This window comes from Oryctolagus cuniculus, chromosome 4, assembly GCF_964237555.1.
Source record: "Oryctolagus cuniculus chromosome 4, mOryCun1.1, whole genome shotgun sequence".
Classification (NCBI taxonomy): domain Eukaryota; kingdom Metazoa; phylum Chordata; class Mammalia; order Lagomorpha; family Leporidae; genus Oryctolagus; species Oryctolagus cuniculus.
In genome coordinates, this window is record NC_091435.1 from 64,674,088 (window position 1) to 64,688,340 (window position 14,253).

The 14,253-nt window shown below is 41.0% G+C and overlaps 1 protein-coding gene across 1 annotated transcript in view; it reads right to left on the reverse strand.

The window, feature by feature from the left end:
- The window catches only part of GUCA1C (guanylate cyclase activator 1C), a 52,556-nt gene extending 40,105 nt beyond the window's left edge, over positions 1 to 12,451 (reverse strand). Inside the window, 2 exon segments of the mRNA XM_070073240.1 lie at positions 7,227 to 7,294; positions 8,875 to 12,451. Coding sequence (XP_069929341.1) covers positions 7,227 to 7,294; positions 8,875 to 9,077 — 271 coding nt within the window. The 5' untranslated portion in view covers positions 9,078 to 12,451.
- Positions 12,452 to 14,253: the final 1,802 nt, after the last annotated feature.

Genomic DNA, 14,253 nt, shown 5'->3' on the forward strand with positions numbered 1-14,253 from the left:
AATCTGACGACTCCCAAGGTTTAAATTAGCAGAAGCTGAAATCAGAATCAGAGCTTGGACTTGAATCCAAGAACTCTAATATGGGATGCAGGCATCCCAACTAGCATCCTAACTGCATGTCAAACAGCCACCTCCAGTAACTATTAATGAAAGAAATCATACTGTGCACCAGATCCACATCATTTGTTCATCTTGCATAACTGAAGCTTTATAGCCTTTGACCATTCCCCCTATCTCTCCATTCCCCCTACAACCCTGGAAGCCACCATCCTCTCTGCTTCTCCATGTTTGACTTTTTGAGATTCCACATATAAGTGAGATCATACAGTATTAGTTCTATTATGACTGCTCATTTCACTTAGTATAATGTGCACCAGATTCATTTACATTGTGAAAAATGACAGGATTTTTTTCAAAATTAGTATTCCATATGCATATGTATAATGAAAGATATATTCATATATATTAGTTGTAAATACATACATATCATAGTTTGCATATATATTATATATCACAGTTTTTTACATATTTTACATCATATATATATATATATCACAGTTTTTTATGTATTCTTCATTGACCTTCCATTGACGGAAACTCAAGACTTCATATCTTGACTGTTGTCAATAGTGTTGCAATGAACATGAAATGAAACACTCTGATTTCATTTCCTTTGGATATAAACTCAGTAGGAGATACTAGAATCACATATGGTAGTTCTTTTTTCAGTTTCTAAAGGAATCATCATACAGCTTTGCATAATAGCTGTACTTAGATTTACACTGTGTACAAAGGTTCCATTTTCTTCAAATCCTCAACAATCAGTAGTACTAACTGAATTCCAAAGAAAAACCTACCAGGTGCGTGATCAGCCAAAGCAATTGTTATAAATTTTATGGTATAAATTGCAGGATTAATTTACTTTTCCTTTAAATACTACTATAATAGGCCTGAGTAAAAGCTAAATCCAGATAAGAAATGTCAAATTAAATACAGGTCAAATCTTATTAGTACTGGGATGGACATCTGACCTAGCAGTTAAGATGCCCACATCTCACATCAGAGTTTGTAGGATTCTATTCCAGGCTCCTGCTCCTGACTCCAGCTTCCTGCTTATCCAGATCCTGACAGCCAGTGGCATGGACCAAATAATTGGCCTCCTGCAAGTCCCCATTGTGGGTATTTTAGGCATTAACCACTGCATGGAGTCTCTGTGTCTGTCTCTCTTGCCCCACTTCTCTCCCTCCATCTCCCCCCTCATAAAACTGTCTCCACCTCTCAAATAAATAAAGTGTAGCTTTAAAAATCTAATTAGTAACCAGAAAGCTCTGAAATGTGAGTTTCCGAATAGAAGAGATAGAAAAACAATAAAAAATACACAACAAAAGCACATATTTTCAGGGTTTTTAATATTAGGCAATTTAGCCCCCCAAATTTCAATAGATCATGGATGTCTCATGGCATTATATAAAATACAACAACTGGGGATCATAATAATGCCTCTGATATATTAAGAAAAATGTTTGCCATCCCTCTGAGGAGGCAAACAAGCAGGGAAGGCATTTTAGAATCCTTTCCATCCAGAATATTTAGAAGACAGCTGCAGAGGCATCCCATTGAAATAGTAAATTGTCAGCAATCCTGACTACTGGTAGTTTCATTGATTCATCTAATTAAATCTGAGTACACAGCTTTTTTTTGTTCTCCTATGCATAACTGCGTATCATTTCTTAGCATCACCTGATACTGAGCAATCCTTACTCTTCTCATTTAACAACCTGATTTGTGTGGAGATCCTGATAGCTTTTGTGGCATTTGCCATTATTGCTTAGCTCATTTGCTTCCTAAGCAAACAAAATCTCTGTGACATACCATGAATACCAGCAGAACTTCCATGCCACTTAAATGAAGCTCCTGAGATAGGCCTGGGCATTCCTGGGACAAACACCACAAGGGCTCTTAGACCAACAGCATCCCCTTCCCCCCTACCCAGATGTCTGTTTGAACATTGTCTGCCCCTGCTGCTGCATAGGGGGCTTCATTTTGACAGCAGATACTCATTTCCACCCAGTCCTCCTTTTCACAAGTTCTTGGTCTTGCATATGAACCACTGACATGCATGGTGTATTCCGCAAACCCTGGGCTAAGAACAAAACTGCTGGCATGGGATGAAAGGAGCCAAGAGCCACCATAAAAAAAATGGGGCTCCTGAGACAAACCGTTCCAGAGACGGCCTTGGGAAATGGGGAGTAAACCGGTTCACAGAGAAAGCAGTCAGCTACTAACCAGAGATACACAGAACACCTGCCTTGTAGATAAGCCCCTTCCCTATGCTTGCTCAAGGTTAACAAAGAAAGCTGCAAGGCACGTAGCAACCTATTCCTCTCTCCTAGAAACCCCCTCCCCTAATGTATCCCTTTGACCTAGTACTTTTCCACCGACATTACCACTTTTAGACTGCCATACAAGGCCCGCTACTGAAAATTATCCAATGAACTTATGCCAGCCTATAATATGTTAATTTTGTGGTTTTGCCCTTTAAAAGCTGTGTGAGATAGCTGCTCGGGGCTCCTCTCACTTGCTTGCTGCTTGCAGCAGTAGGGAGCCCATTTGCGCAAATGAAATAAAATTACCTCCTGCTCTATTGCATCGTCTGGTCTGGAGTCTGTGTTTCTGGGGTCGTCACAAGAGGACACCGCTTTTGGGGTCCTACATTTGGGGGCTCGTCCAGGATTTGGGGGACCCCAGACTCCCACACTCCATCGGCCAGACGGAGGTAAGTTTGCTTACTTGTGTATCATTGTAACTGTGGTTTGTACTGTTTGTCCTTGTCTGCCAGGACGACGTGGAATCTGTCCTGGGGCGCCTGTACAGGCTCAGTACTGACTGGACCGAAGGGGGAGACAGACGTGTCCTGAGGCCCCTGGTCCAACCCTGGAGGACGCTCCAGTGGTGGTCTGGGAAGGAGGGAAAGAGGGCGTTTCCCTTCTTCCAGGGGAGAGCCTGGCCAAACGGCCGCTCCCTTCTGAAATTTTGGTTTTGGTTTTGTCTCGGTCTGTTGCTGCGCGGCTTGTGATTTCAGACGTGTCCTGAGACCCCTGGTTCAACCCTGGAGAACGCTCCAGTGGTGGTCTGGGAAGGAGGGAAAGAGGGAATTTCCTTTCTTCCAGGGGAGAGCCTGGCCAGACTGCCGCTCCCTTCTGATAGTTTCAGTTTTGTCTCGGTCTGTTGCCGCACGGCTTGTGATTTGTGTTCTGTGTGTCGCTGTTTTTGTTGTCCTTTATCTCTTACTGTCTCCCCCATCTGTTTTTATTGTTGTGTTTGATTGCTAGATGTATACTTGTATGAAAAATGTGTATTGTATTCTTATAATGTGTTAATTATGTCTACCTCTCAATGCAACTCTAGGGCCAAATGTAAGGACAAATTTTTGGGCTGGAGAGGCTTGTACCTAGATTTGGCTCTGGTAACCAAGAAACTTTGCTGCCGAATGACCTTCTCCTGCTCCTTGGGAGCCTGGCCAGTTCCCGGGGAGGAGGATAAAGGAATGTTTTCTGATAAACAGGTGGGCATGCTTCATGTCTCGGCTCTCTGGCCAAGACCCGAGATGGGACGCACTGCTTGCCTAAAATCTTGGCAATGAGCCACCCTTGTCCTTGGAGGCTTTAGGGGGGAGCTGGAGCAAGCCTCTGTTGCTGCTGTTTCATCCTGGGGGAACACGCAGTCAAGCTGAATGTTAAATATGCCCGTAATGATTACATGATCAATTGGCTACTGTGATTGAGGTGTTCTGTGACAGTCCCTTTAATGAAAAATTAACAAAATGGATTAATAACAGGACATTCAGGACCTGACGCTCTGCTTGGTATGTCATTACAAAAATCATCAAGGAGGACTATGCCTGATAAATGAGGGTGCTATAAATGTGGGCAACAGGGACATGTACAAAAATTATCCAGAAGTCAAAAATCAAAATAAGGCTCTTCCTGGGATTTGCTTCCAGTGCTAAAGGGAAAGGCATTGGGCCAATAAGTGTCACTCCAAAACTGATAAAGAAGGTAATTCATTAAAATACAGAGTTCAGGAAACTGGAAGCGGGGCCAGCCTCAGGCCCTCCCTACAGGGATCAGTGGACCATCTTGCTATAGTATCATTAAAGCAATGGAGCCATGTTTATTGCAACATTCTGTTAATCTATGCTCCTTTACCATCTTTCCTGTAAATAATTTTGGTGTGCACTACAAGGCTTGCAGCGTATTTCTTGCAGATTAAAAGTAACTAAGTCTGTGCACAGCAGACAGCTAAAAAGTAATTTACTGTCACAAATTGGCGCAGTTGGCAGGATCTGCAAGTATGCAAAGCAATGCCTTTCTTTAAAAGAAAAAACTGAAGTTGCATGTGTAACCTGTGATGTTCCTGGCTGAAAAGACCTTCAGTTCGCCTCTTTGGTGAAGGAATGGGCTCTCTGCTCAGAATCGAGTGAGAATTGGGATGGCAAGTTACAGAGTGCACAGCCTCCACAAGTTATTGAGGTTTTGCTATCAGTGCCGGTGGAAAAGGGGGCTGAACTATAGGCTTTGGGGAGGTGAGAATGAATTTTGTTATCTGCATACTGATGCATGTATAAGCAATTGAAAAAATAAGTACAGAATAAATGTAAATTAGAAAAAAAAATGCTGCCCTTTAGAGTCAAACTGCTAGATAGTGGTAAAAAAATTATATCAAACTCCTGTACTGCTGCCAGGGCCAACTAAGGTTATTCAGTGTAAACAATACAGAATTCCAGGTGAATATGAGAAAATATCTAAAACAATAAAAAAAATTATCTTAGTGCTGGAGTGATGATTCCCATAATCACTAAAAGGAATTATCTAATTTGGCATGTTAAAAAATCAGATGAAACCTGAAAAATGACTGTGAATTACAGGGAATTAAACAAAGTTACTCTCCCATTGACTGCTACAGTCCCAGATACCATCATTTTAATGTAAAAGGTCACAAACATAAAAGCGTGTTCTTAATAAAAAAAGTTAAAAAAAGAGATACTTTTAAAAGGATATAATTTGTAAAAATTGTTTATCTTAATGGCTGGTTTATACTGGAATGGAAAAAAGGGGGGGGGAGAAGAGAAAGGTTTGAGCAAGTTACAGAAGGTGTGAAAAAGTCGCAAAATGTTATGAAAAAAAGAAATCTTTGGTTATTTTCTTTGACATAAAATCAAAATCTGATCCTCTGTTAAAGCAATGAGTTAAAGTAATCTATTATGTTCTCTTGATGTCTCTGTTAAATTCTAACTGCTTAAAAACAGCTGTAAAAAGAGCAATGGTAAAATGGAGGGATCCTATCACCAATCAATGGAATGGACCTGATCCAGTACTGGTATGGGACAAGGGCTCCTAAGGGATGGGTTTTTCCATGTAACCAACATGCCTTTCTGCAATTGCTCCCTGGGCCGTGTGGCCCTGATGCTAGCATCTGTATTTACAGCAGCGGATAGAGCACGTCAGTGGCGTGCTTTACCTGAAGACTACAATAACAACGTCATCCTAATAGGAGAGGACACTGCCCTTGCCATGGCTGCATCAGTAGTAAGTGTTCCTGGACTGGCTTTTGGAAATAATCGTGGACTATAAAGGCTTACATGTTTGGTGACCAAAGCAATCAATCTTACTGCTACTGTGCTATCCAATATAGCCAAAGAATTGGATCAAGTTCACTCAGGAGTGCTTTTAAGCCATGCAGCTAACAATTACTTGCTGTTAAAAAGATCATTTAAGTTGTAAACCTGTACCTGGGGGATATTGCTTTAACATTACTAACAATGTGCCATATATAGAGTCTGTTATTGATAAACTTAAGAGTAAAATGCAACATATGTTTATTACTAACCCACTATTCATTTGAAGGGTTTCAATGGATTCATTGGTTATTAATGTTGGCTGGACTGCTACTGCTTTTCCCACTTTGTATGGGATGTCTTCCGTGTGTTCTGCATTTTATGCTGACTTCCCTATAGTATGAATGGACTGAGATTCATCATTTAAAACTTCGTACCAAGCCTCCTTTGTAATCAAAATAATTAATATTTGGCTGTATGTTTCATCTCTCACCTAATGTTGGGCTGGAATGGTACTCAAAGACGGGTAAGACGCTCAGCATCCTGTACCAACCTAAGACAGGGCTCTAGGCCAAGCTGACAGAGTTACCGATGACGGGTAAGGACAGAGATGACTGAGGGCAACCTAAGACAGAGGCCATTCTCAATTTAATAAAAAAAAAATATATATATATATATAAAAACCCATGGCTGGCCATGGGCCCACATGCTAAGGCCTGGCTTGCTGATCATTGGCATTAGTCCTCACGCAACAGTATCAAGCCCTGGCCACCAGTGACCGTATTGAAACCCCTCATTAATGGCACACAATTTTAGGATTAAAATTAGTTCAAAGAGAAAATGGGGGAATGAAAGGAGCCAAGAGCCACCATAAAAAAAATGGGGCTCCTGAGACAAACCGTTCCAGAGACGGCCTTGGGAAATGGGGAGTAAACCGGTTCACAGAGAAAGCAGTCAGCTACTAACCAGAGATACACAGAACACCTGCCTTGTAGATAAGCCCCTTCCCTACGCTTGCTCAAGGTTAACAAAGAAAGCTGCAAGGCACGTAGCAACCTATTCCTCTCTCCTAGAAACCCCCTCCCCTAATGTATCCCTTTGACCTAGTACTTTTCCACCGACATTACCACTTTTAGACTGCCATACAAGGCCCGCTACTGAAAATTATCCAATGAACTTACGCCAGCCTATAATATGTTAATTTTGTGGTTTTGCCCTTTAAAAGCTGTGTGAGATAGCTGCTCGGGGCTCCTCTCACTTGCTTGCTGCTTGCAGCAGTAGGGGGCCCATTTGCACAAATGAAATAAAATTACCTCCTGCTCTATTGCATCGTCTGGTCTGGAGTCTGTGTTTCTGGGGTCGTCACAAGAGGACACCGCTTTTGGGGTCCTACAGGGAGAGTACCCATTGTACTCAATGATGTCTCATCTTCAAATCTCTCAGAAGTACTGTGGGAGCGGCTGGTCAAGAAATTGAGCTGCTTGCAGCAGGCACAGTGGAACAGTAGCAGCCACACAAACAGCAAAGCAGAGAGAAACAAGATTCAGAGCCAACAGATACATTCGTAGGCAGAGGCAAATAGAGGCAACAGTCCACACACTGAAAGTACCTGCAGAATCTGCTTCATTTTCCCACAAGTCTGTATGCTCCTTGGAGGCAAAGCTCCTTTGCTTGCAACTGCACTAAGGAAAATTTATGGAGAAAACACTGTCAAGTTAAACAAGCCATGCTTAACCCACATTTGATAACAAAATACTAAAGATAATAATGTCCTAAAAGAAGTTTGTTCTTGGTATTGCTGCAAGATTAAAGTAGCTATTAATTTTGCACAGCTTTAATTTTCCTCATTTCCTTACTGCTGCCTGGTTTTAAGTCACCTATTTTTGTCTTTTTTTTTTTTTAAGCACAAAAGGTTCTGCTTAATTCCAAATGTCCTAATGACAGCCACTTATTTTTAATTTGATTGACTGGTCCTTCTTTCTCCTCTATTATCCTTCCTCTAGACTTCTGAATTCATCTATTTTTTTCAACTTTTATTTAATAAATTTCCAAAGTACGACTTTTGAATTGTAGCGACTTTTCCCCCCATAACCTCCCTCCCACCTGCAACCATCCCATCAAAGTTCCTCCTTTTTTTCTATTCTGTTCAGCATCGACACATTTTGAAATATACAAGTCTACCAGAAAAATAACTGAAAATCAAAAGGAAAAGACTTGAGCCTATTATTTCAGGTTGTTCCTTTTTTCCCTTGTTTCTTCTAGTCAATAGTCTTTCCTGATTTTTGTATTTTTCAACAAATGAAAGTAAATATGTTGCAATTCTGAAGGAATCAGTTAAGACAACAGTTGAGTAGAAATCTTTCTTTTTAAAGATTTATTTATTCATTTGAAAGGCAGAATTACAAAGAGAGAGGGGGAGAGACAGAAAGAAAGATCTTCTACCTGCCGGTTCATTTCCCCACATGGCTGAAAAGGCCAGGGCTGGGCCAAGCTTAAGCCAGGAGCCAGAAGCTCCTTCCAAGCATCCCACATGGGAGCAGGTACCCAAATACCCAGGATGTCCTCTCCTGCTTTCCTAAGCACATTAGTAGAGAGCTGGTCCAGAAGCAGAGCAGGCAGAACACGAACTGGGGCTCATATGGGATGCATAGGTGGAGGCTTGACCCACTATGTCACAATGCTATCCCCCAAATAACAATCTTTAGAAACTAAAATTTATCTGAATGTAAAACCCTAAATTGGCTTGGTTTTCCCCAAACTAAACTGGGCAAATACAGAGCAAAAAGAAATAAAGCATTCTAACTTTTGAGTCAGACAACATGTTGGCTAATTTATATTGATCTTATCTGTCAATCTAGATGCAATCACACTTTTAAAAAAGCAGATTCCTGTAATTTGCTTTTTTATAAAATGTCACCAATGCATTAAATACTCTGGAAACAGCCTCTGTAAATCAATCTGCACTTATTAGATTTATTTAAACGATAGCATTAGAATTCCATGCCGAGATTTAATTTGGTTTTAGAATAAATCCCTACATGCAGAACATTTCCAACAGTGGAGAGGCTCATTCCTAATTATTTTCATGCCGTCAGTGGTAAATGTGTTTAATGACTCACTTACCTACTAGCTGTGGGTTGTCTGAAGTCTTCTCCGTTCAGTGGATAGACGCATTTTACCTGAGGCTATTTTATACATGGAAAAAAAAAAAAAAAGGAGACATGCAGAACCATGCGAAATGAAAAGCAAAGTCTTACTTGGTCATGTCAAAGGTATTTTAAACTTGATCAACATGTTTACTGGCTTTTTGGTTCAGATCTTGCAGACGCAAAAGTGTCTTAAATTCATGCAGAGTTTGCAAGGTGACTGGATATTCTATCATAAGTGCTCTGTACCAAACAAAAGTCTCTTGAGTAGGAATTGCTGTCTGACCACCAGCTACAGGGTCTCTGCTCCTCATCGTGAGTCAGTCTCCAGCCTTTGCTGGGTGTTTTCACGTGAATTCTTCCTGTATTTAGTCCTTTATACTTCACTAGAACTTGAGACTGATGTATGTCCTTAGAAAGCTACCCTAACCCTCTTGCAGCTACATGCTAAATACGAATAGAAAGCCAGTGAGATTAACTCAACTGTAGAGTTTTAAGACTGAGGCCACTTACCATTAACTGATAGTATTGTGCTTCCAGACGTCCAGAGGTACAGTTTTCCATAAAGGGCAGAGGCAGTATTTTGGAGAGGGTAATCCTTGCCCTATCATTGGCCATACATTTTGCCTACATTATTCATAACACAGTGGTGCAAGTGGAACAAATTCGGAACTGCAATTAGGAAGCCTGGGTTCTAGGCTTTGTTTTTACCACTTACTGACTATATCAAGAAATTACTTAGATCTTCAAGTCTCAGTTTCCCCATCTGCAACATAATAATACTTGTGGTTTTCGTACATGAGTACAGTGAATATAAATTTATATGAAGTACACTTTTAAATAGAAAAGTTAAACATTTAGTATAGTGACAAATTAAAAAGAAACATGTATAAAGAGAAGAAAATCAGTAGAGATAATCAAGACGATAAGTAGAAGAGTTATAGACACAGAAGTCAGTAAAGTGTGTGGTCTGTGGATAAATACGCTGGGATGTCTTTGGACATTGTTCATCATTTTCCTTTTTTTTGGTTCTGTTTCTTTTATAAAAGAGATTTGTTGATTTGAAAGGCACAGTTACACACACATACACACAGAACAGAGAATGAGAGAGAGAGAGAGAGAGAGAGAGAGAGAGAGATCTTCCATCCACTGGTTCACTCCCCCAAATGTCTCTAAAGGCCAGGACTGGATTAGGTTCCAGATGGGAACCAATAACTCCATCCAGATTTCCCACATGGGTGGCAAGGGCCCAAGAAACTGAGCCATCTTCTTATGCCTTCCCAGGTGCATTAGGAGGGAGCTGGATCTGAAGTGGAGCACCCAGGACTCACTGGTGCCCATATACAGGAGGCTGATGTCACAGGAGGCAACTTAACCCACTGTGCCAAAAGACCAACCCTTGCTTCTGGCTTTTCTATCTCTAAAGTCTACCTATTCATGCTTTCTGTTTTCTAGTTTTATCTTACTAATTTTGTCCAAACAAATCCCCAGTTGCCAATGAAATTGCAAACCATGTCAGTGAAATTAAGTGCATCCATGGTCCAGCAATTGAAATGAATTGCTCTGTGTGTTCTTCAAGCCATCTTGCTAACAACCATACTTAGAAGTAGATATCCCTATGTTGAAATACTAATCCTAAATTCTAGTTTCTTCTCCTAACTTCACATTATTTTTTCTCCAGTTCCCATTTTGGCTAATTCATATGTTCAGTCTCTGCCTTAGTACCTGCTCCTTTGTCCTAACTGATTTCCTACTTAGAACCCCAGGTTTCCAATAACTGAAGTCATCAGAACTTGAATATCCTGCTTTGAAAGGAAATGGGGGCGGTCATGGTGGAAATGAGTGATTTTGTTTCAAGCACACCCATGTAGAATTTCAGCAGGACATTTCTGTTTCACACTTAAAGTAACAAATTTGAGTAAGGTCACAGAACTTGAAACTTGACCATTTGGAAATACTACTTGATACCACTAGAGTGGATAAGACTTCTGTGCAGAGTAAAAAGAATAACAATGGGATACTGTGCAGTAAGTCCTAGGGATTATTCAGTTAGGGACTGTAGGAAATATCCCATCACAATCTTCAAAAAGGGTTCTTTGAGGAAAGTCCCTCTTTAGAGTCTTTGTAAATGCCTGCCAGAAAGATGCTCAGAGATGTTGACTGACCTTAATCATCAACTTTTGAAAAACTATGCTTGTTTATTTGTTTGAAAGGTGAAGAGATCTTTTATCCATTGGTCCATTCCCTCAATGATCACAACAGTTCAGGCTGGGCCAGGCTAAAGCCAGTAGACAGTAACTCAGTCTAGGTCTCCCATGTGGGTGGCAGGGACAAAAGAACTTGAGCCATAGCTTGCTTCTTCCCAGGTTGTTCATTAACAGGAATCTGCAATTGGAAGCAGAGCTGGAACCTGAACCCAGGCACTCCAATATGGAATTTGGGCATGTCAAATGCCACCTTAACCACTAAGCCAAACACCTGCCCATCTTCAATTTTTAGATTAAAGGAAAAGTATATAGTGATGCTGAAAGAGGTAGATAATGAACATCCCCAGCAGAAGGACAACTTTGGATGGATGAGAAACACAGGACTAGAAATTCAGAATCTGTGACTCTTCATGTGAGTTATGCATATGTTGTGAATTGTGTTGTGCATGTAATTTACTAATAATTACATCCTGATGCAGAAAATGACTTTAAAACTATTTGTGGTAGGGCCCATGCTGTGGCATAGTGTGCTAAGCTTTTGCCTGTTGTGCCGGCATCCTGTTTGGGCACTGCATCTAATCACAGCTGCTTCTCTTCTGATCCAGCTCTCTGCTATGGCCTCAGAAAGCAGTAGAAAATGGCTGAAGCGTTTGGGCCCCTGCACCCATGTGGGAGGAAGCTCCTGGCTTGTGGCTTCTGCACCCAGCTCTGGCTGTTGTGGCCATTTGGGGAGTGAACCAGTGGATGGAAGACCTTCATCTCTCTCTCTAACTCTTCCTCTTAAATAAATAAATTCTTTAAAACAAACTATTTGTGGCAAAAGAATTCTTATTTTGAATACAACACAGTTGTTTAAAAATTATGAGTCGATGTTTACATTACCCAGTCAAAAGAGAATGGAGAAAAGTCACTTATGACAGGTCAAATAATAAATCAAACTAATTTAACTATAAATGTAGAAGGTGTAGATACGTAGAAGAAAATCTTTGAATGGTACTATAAAGCACCAATTAAAACTTGAACATGTAGAAAGGCATATCTTGGAGGCTGGCACTGTGATATAATAGGTTAAGCCTCTTTCTGCGGCCCCTGTATCCCATATGGGCACCAGTTAGGGTCCTGGCTGCTTGTTTTCCAATATAGCTCCCTCCTTGATGGCCTGGAAAAGCAGTGGGAGATGGCCCAAGTCCTTGGCCCCTGCACTCACGTGGAAGACCTGGAAGAAGCTCCTGGCTCCTGGCTTTGGATCAGCCCATCTCTGGCTGTTGAAGCCATTTGGGGAGTGAACCAGTGAGTGGATAGAAGACCTCTCTTTCTGTCTCTCTCTTTTCTGTAGCTCTGCCTCTCAAGTAAATAAGGAAGAAAGGAATAAAGAGAAAGAAAGAAAGAAAGAAAGAAAGAAAGAAAGAAAGAAAGAAAGAAAGAAAGAAAGAAAGAAAGAGAGAGAGGGAGGGAGGCCAGAAAGAAGAAAGAACAGGAAAGACAGGCATTTCTTGGTCTTGGGTAGGAAAACACAGTTATCAAAAATTGCCTCACAATTCCAGTTCCTCTCATTCGTTTCTTATACCAAAATAAATACTAAATGGATCAAAAATGTTTAAATGTAATCAATGTAATTGTTAAATCATTATAACAAAATAAAGTAAAATCATTTTAGAATTTTTCTCATGGGTGCCAGCACTGTGGAACAGTGGGTGAAGCTACCACCTGTGATGCCAGCATGCCATATGGGACAAGTTCCAGTCCTGGCTGATCCACTTTTGATCCACTTCTGATCCAGCTCCCTGTGAATGTACATGGGAAAGCAGGTGATGATGGCCTAAGTACTTGGGCCCCTGTACCCACTGGGAGACCCAGAAGAAGCTTTTGGCATCTAGTTTTGGACCAGTCCAGCTCCAGCCATTGTGGTCATTTGGGGAGAGAAACAGTGGATGGAAGATATCTCTCTCTCTCTCTCTCTCTCTCTCTCTCTCTCTCTGTGTGTGTGTGTCTCTCTGTCTCTCTCTGCCTTCCAAATGAATAATTTTTAAAAAACCAAAAATTTTATCATGGGAAAATTCCCTATGACTACAAAAGGATGGCAAAAGGATATTAAACCAAACTATGGTGGGCCCAGCCATTTTGCTCTTTTTTGCCCTTTTTTGCCATTGCAGACCCTTGCTGCCTTGCACTTCTGGGGCACGTGGCCTTTGGGCAACCCGCACCATGATTTCTGGGCTGCTTCACTTCCAATCCAGCTCTCTGCAATGGCCTGGAAAAGCAATAGAAGATGGCCGATGTCTTTAGGCCCCTGCACCCATGTGGGAGACTCCGAAGAAGCTCCTGGCTCCTGGCTTCAGATTGACGCAGCTCCAGCTGTTGCGTCCATCTGGGGAGTGAACCAGCGAATGGAAGACCTCTCTCTCTTCTGCCTCTCCTTCCCTGTGTATCTCTAACTAAAGAAGGAAGGAAGGAAGGAAGGAAGGAAGGAAGGAAGGAAGGAAGGAAGGAAGGAAGGAAGGAAAAAGCAAGCATAGTGGCGCAGCAAGTTAAGTCACTTCTAGGGATGCCTACATCCCATACGGAAGTGCCAGTCTGTGTCTCAACTACTCCACTTCTGGCCCAGCTCTCTGCTAATGTGCCTGGAAAGAAGCAGATGATGGCTTAAGCATGTGAGTTCCTGCCACCCACATGGGTCTTTCAAATAACTAAGATACATCTTTTTTAAAAACAAGGGAGTGGTTAAATAGTCTGTATGTTGTAACTGGAGAGTTGAGGCTACTTACATTCAAGGTGACTACTGATAAGTGACAACTTGGCCCTTCCATTTTTCTGTACATATTGCTATTGTTTACTTTGGATTTCCTTTGTTCTTTTACTGGGAGAATCTACCTTCACCTTCTTTCATTGTGAACACCATGGTTATTTGTTTCTGTGTGTAGTCCATCCTTAAGCATCGTTTTTAAGGCTAGATGAAGTGGTGACAAATTCTTTCAATTTCTGTTTGCTATGGAAGGTCTTTATGTCACCATTACAGGATTACTTAGAAGTAACCAGAAGCAAATCCACAAATTAAAGAAATCAATATATCACACGAATGAACATTTTTCCCATGAAATTGAGATTTTAAAGAGAAATTAAAATAATTAAAATGAAATATTGGAATTGGAAATGAGTAATTTAATACATCAAATAAAAAAATGCAGTGGAAAGCCTTAACAACAGACTCAGTGAGCCAGAAAAAGAATATCTGAGTTAGAAGACAAATCTCTGGAAATTGCACAGTCAGACCAAAAAAAAAAAA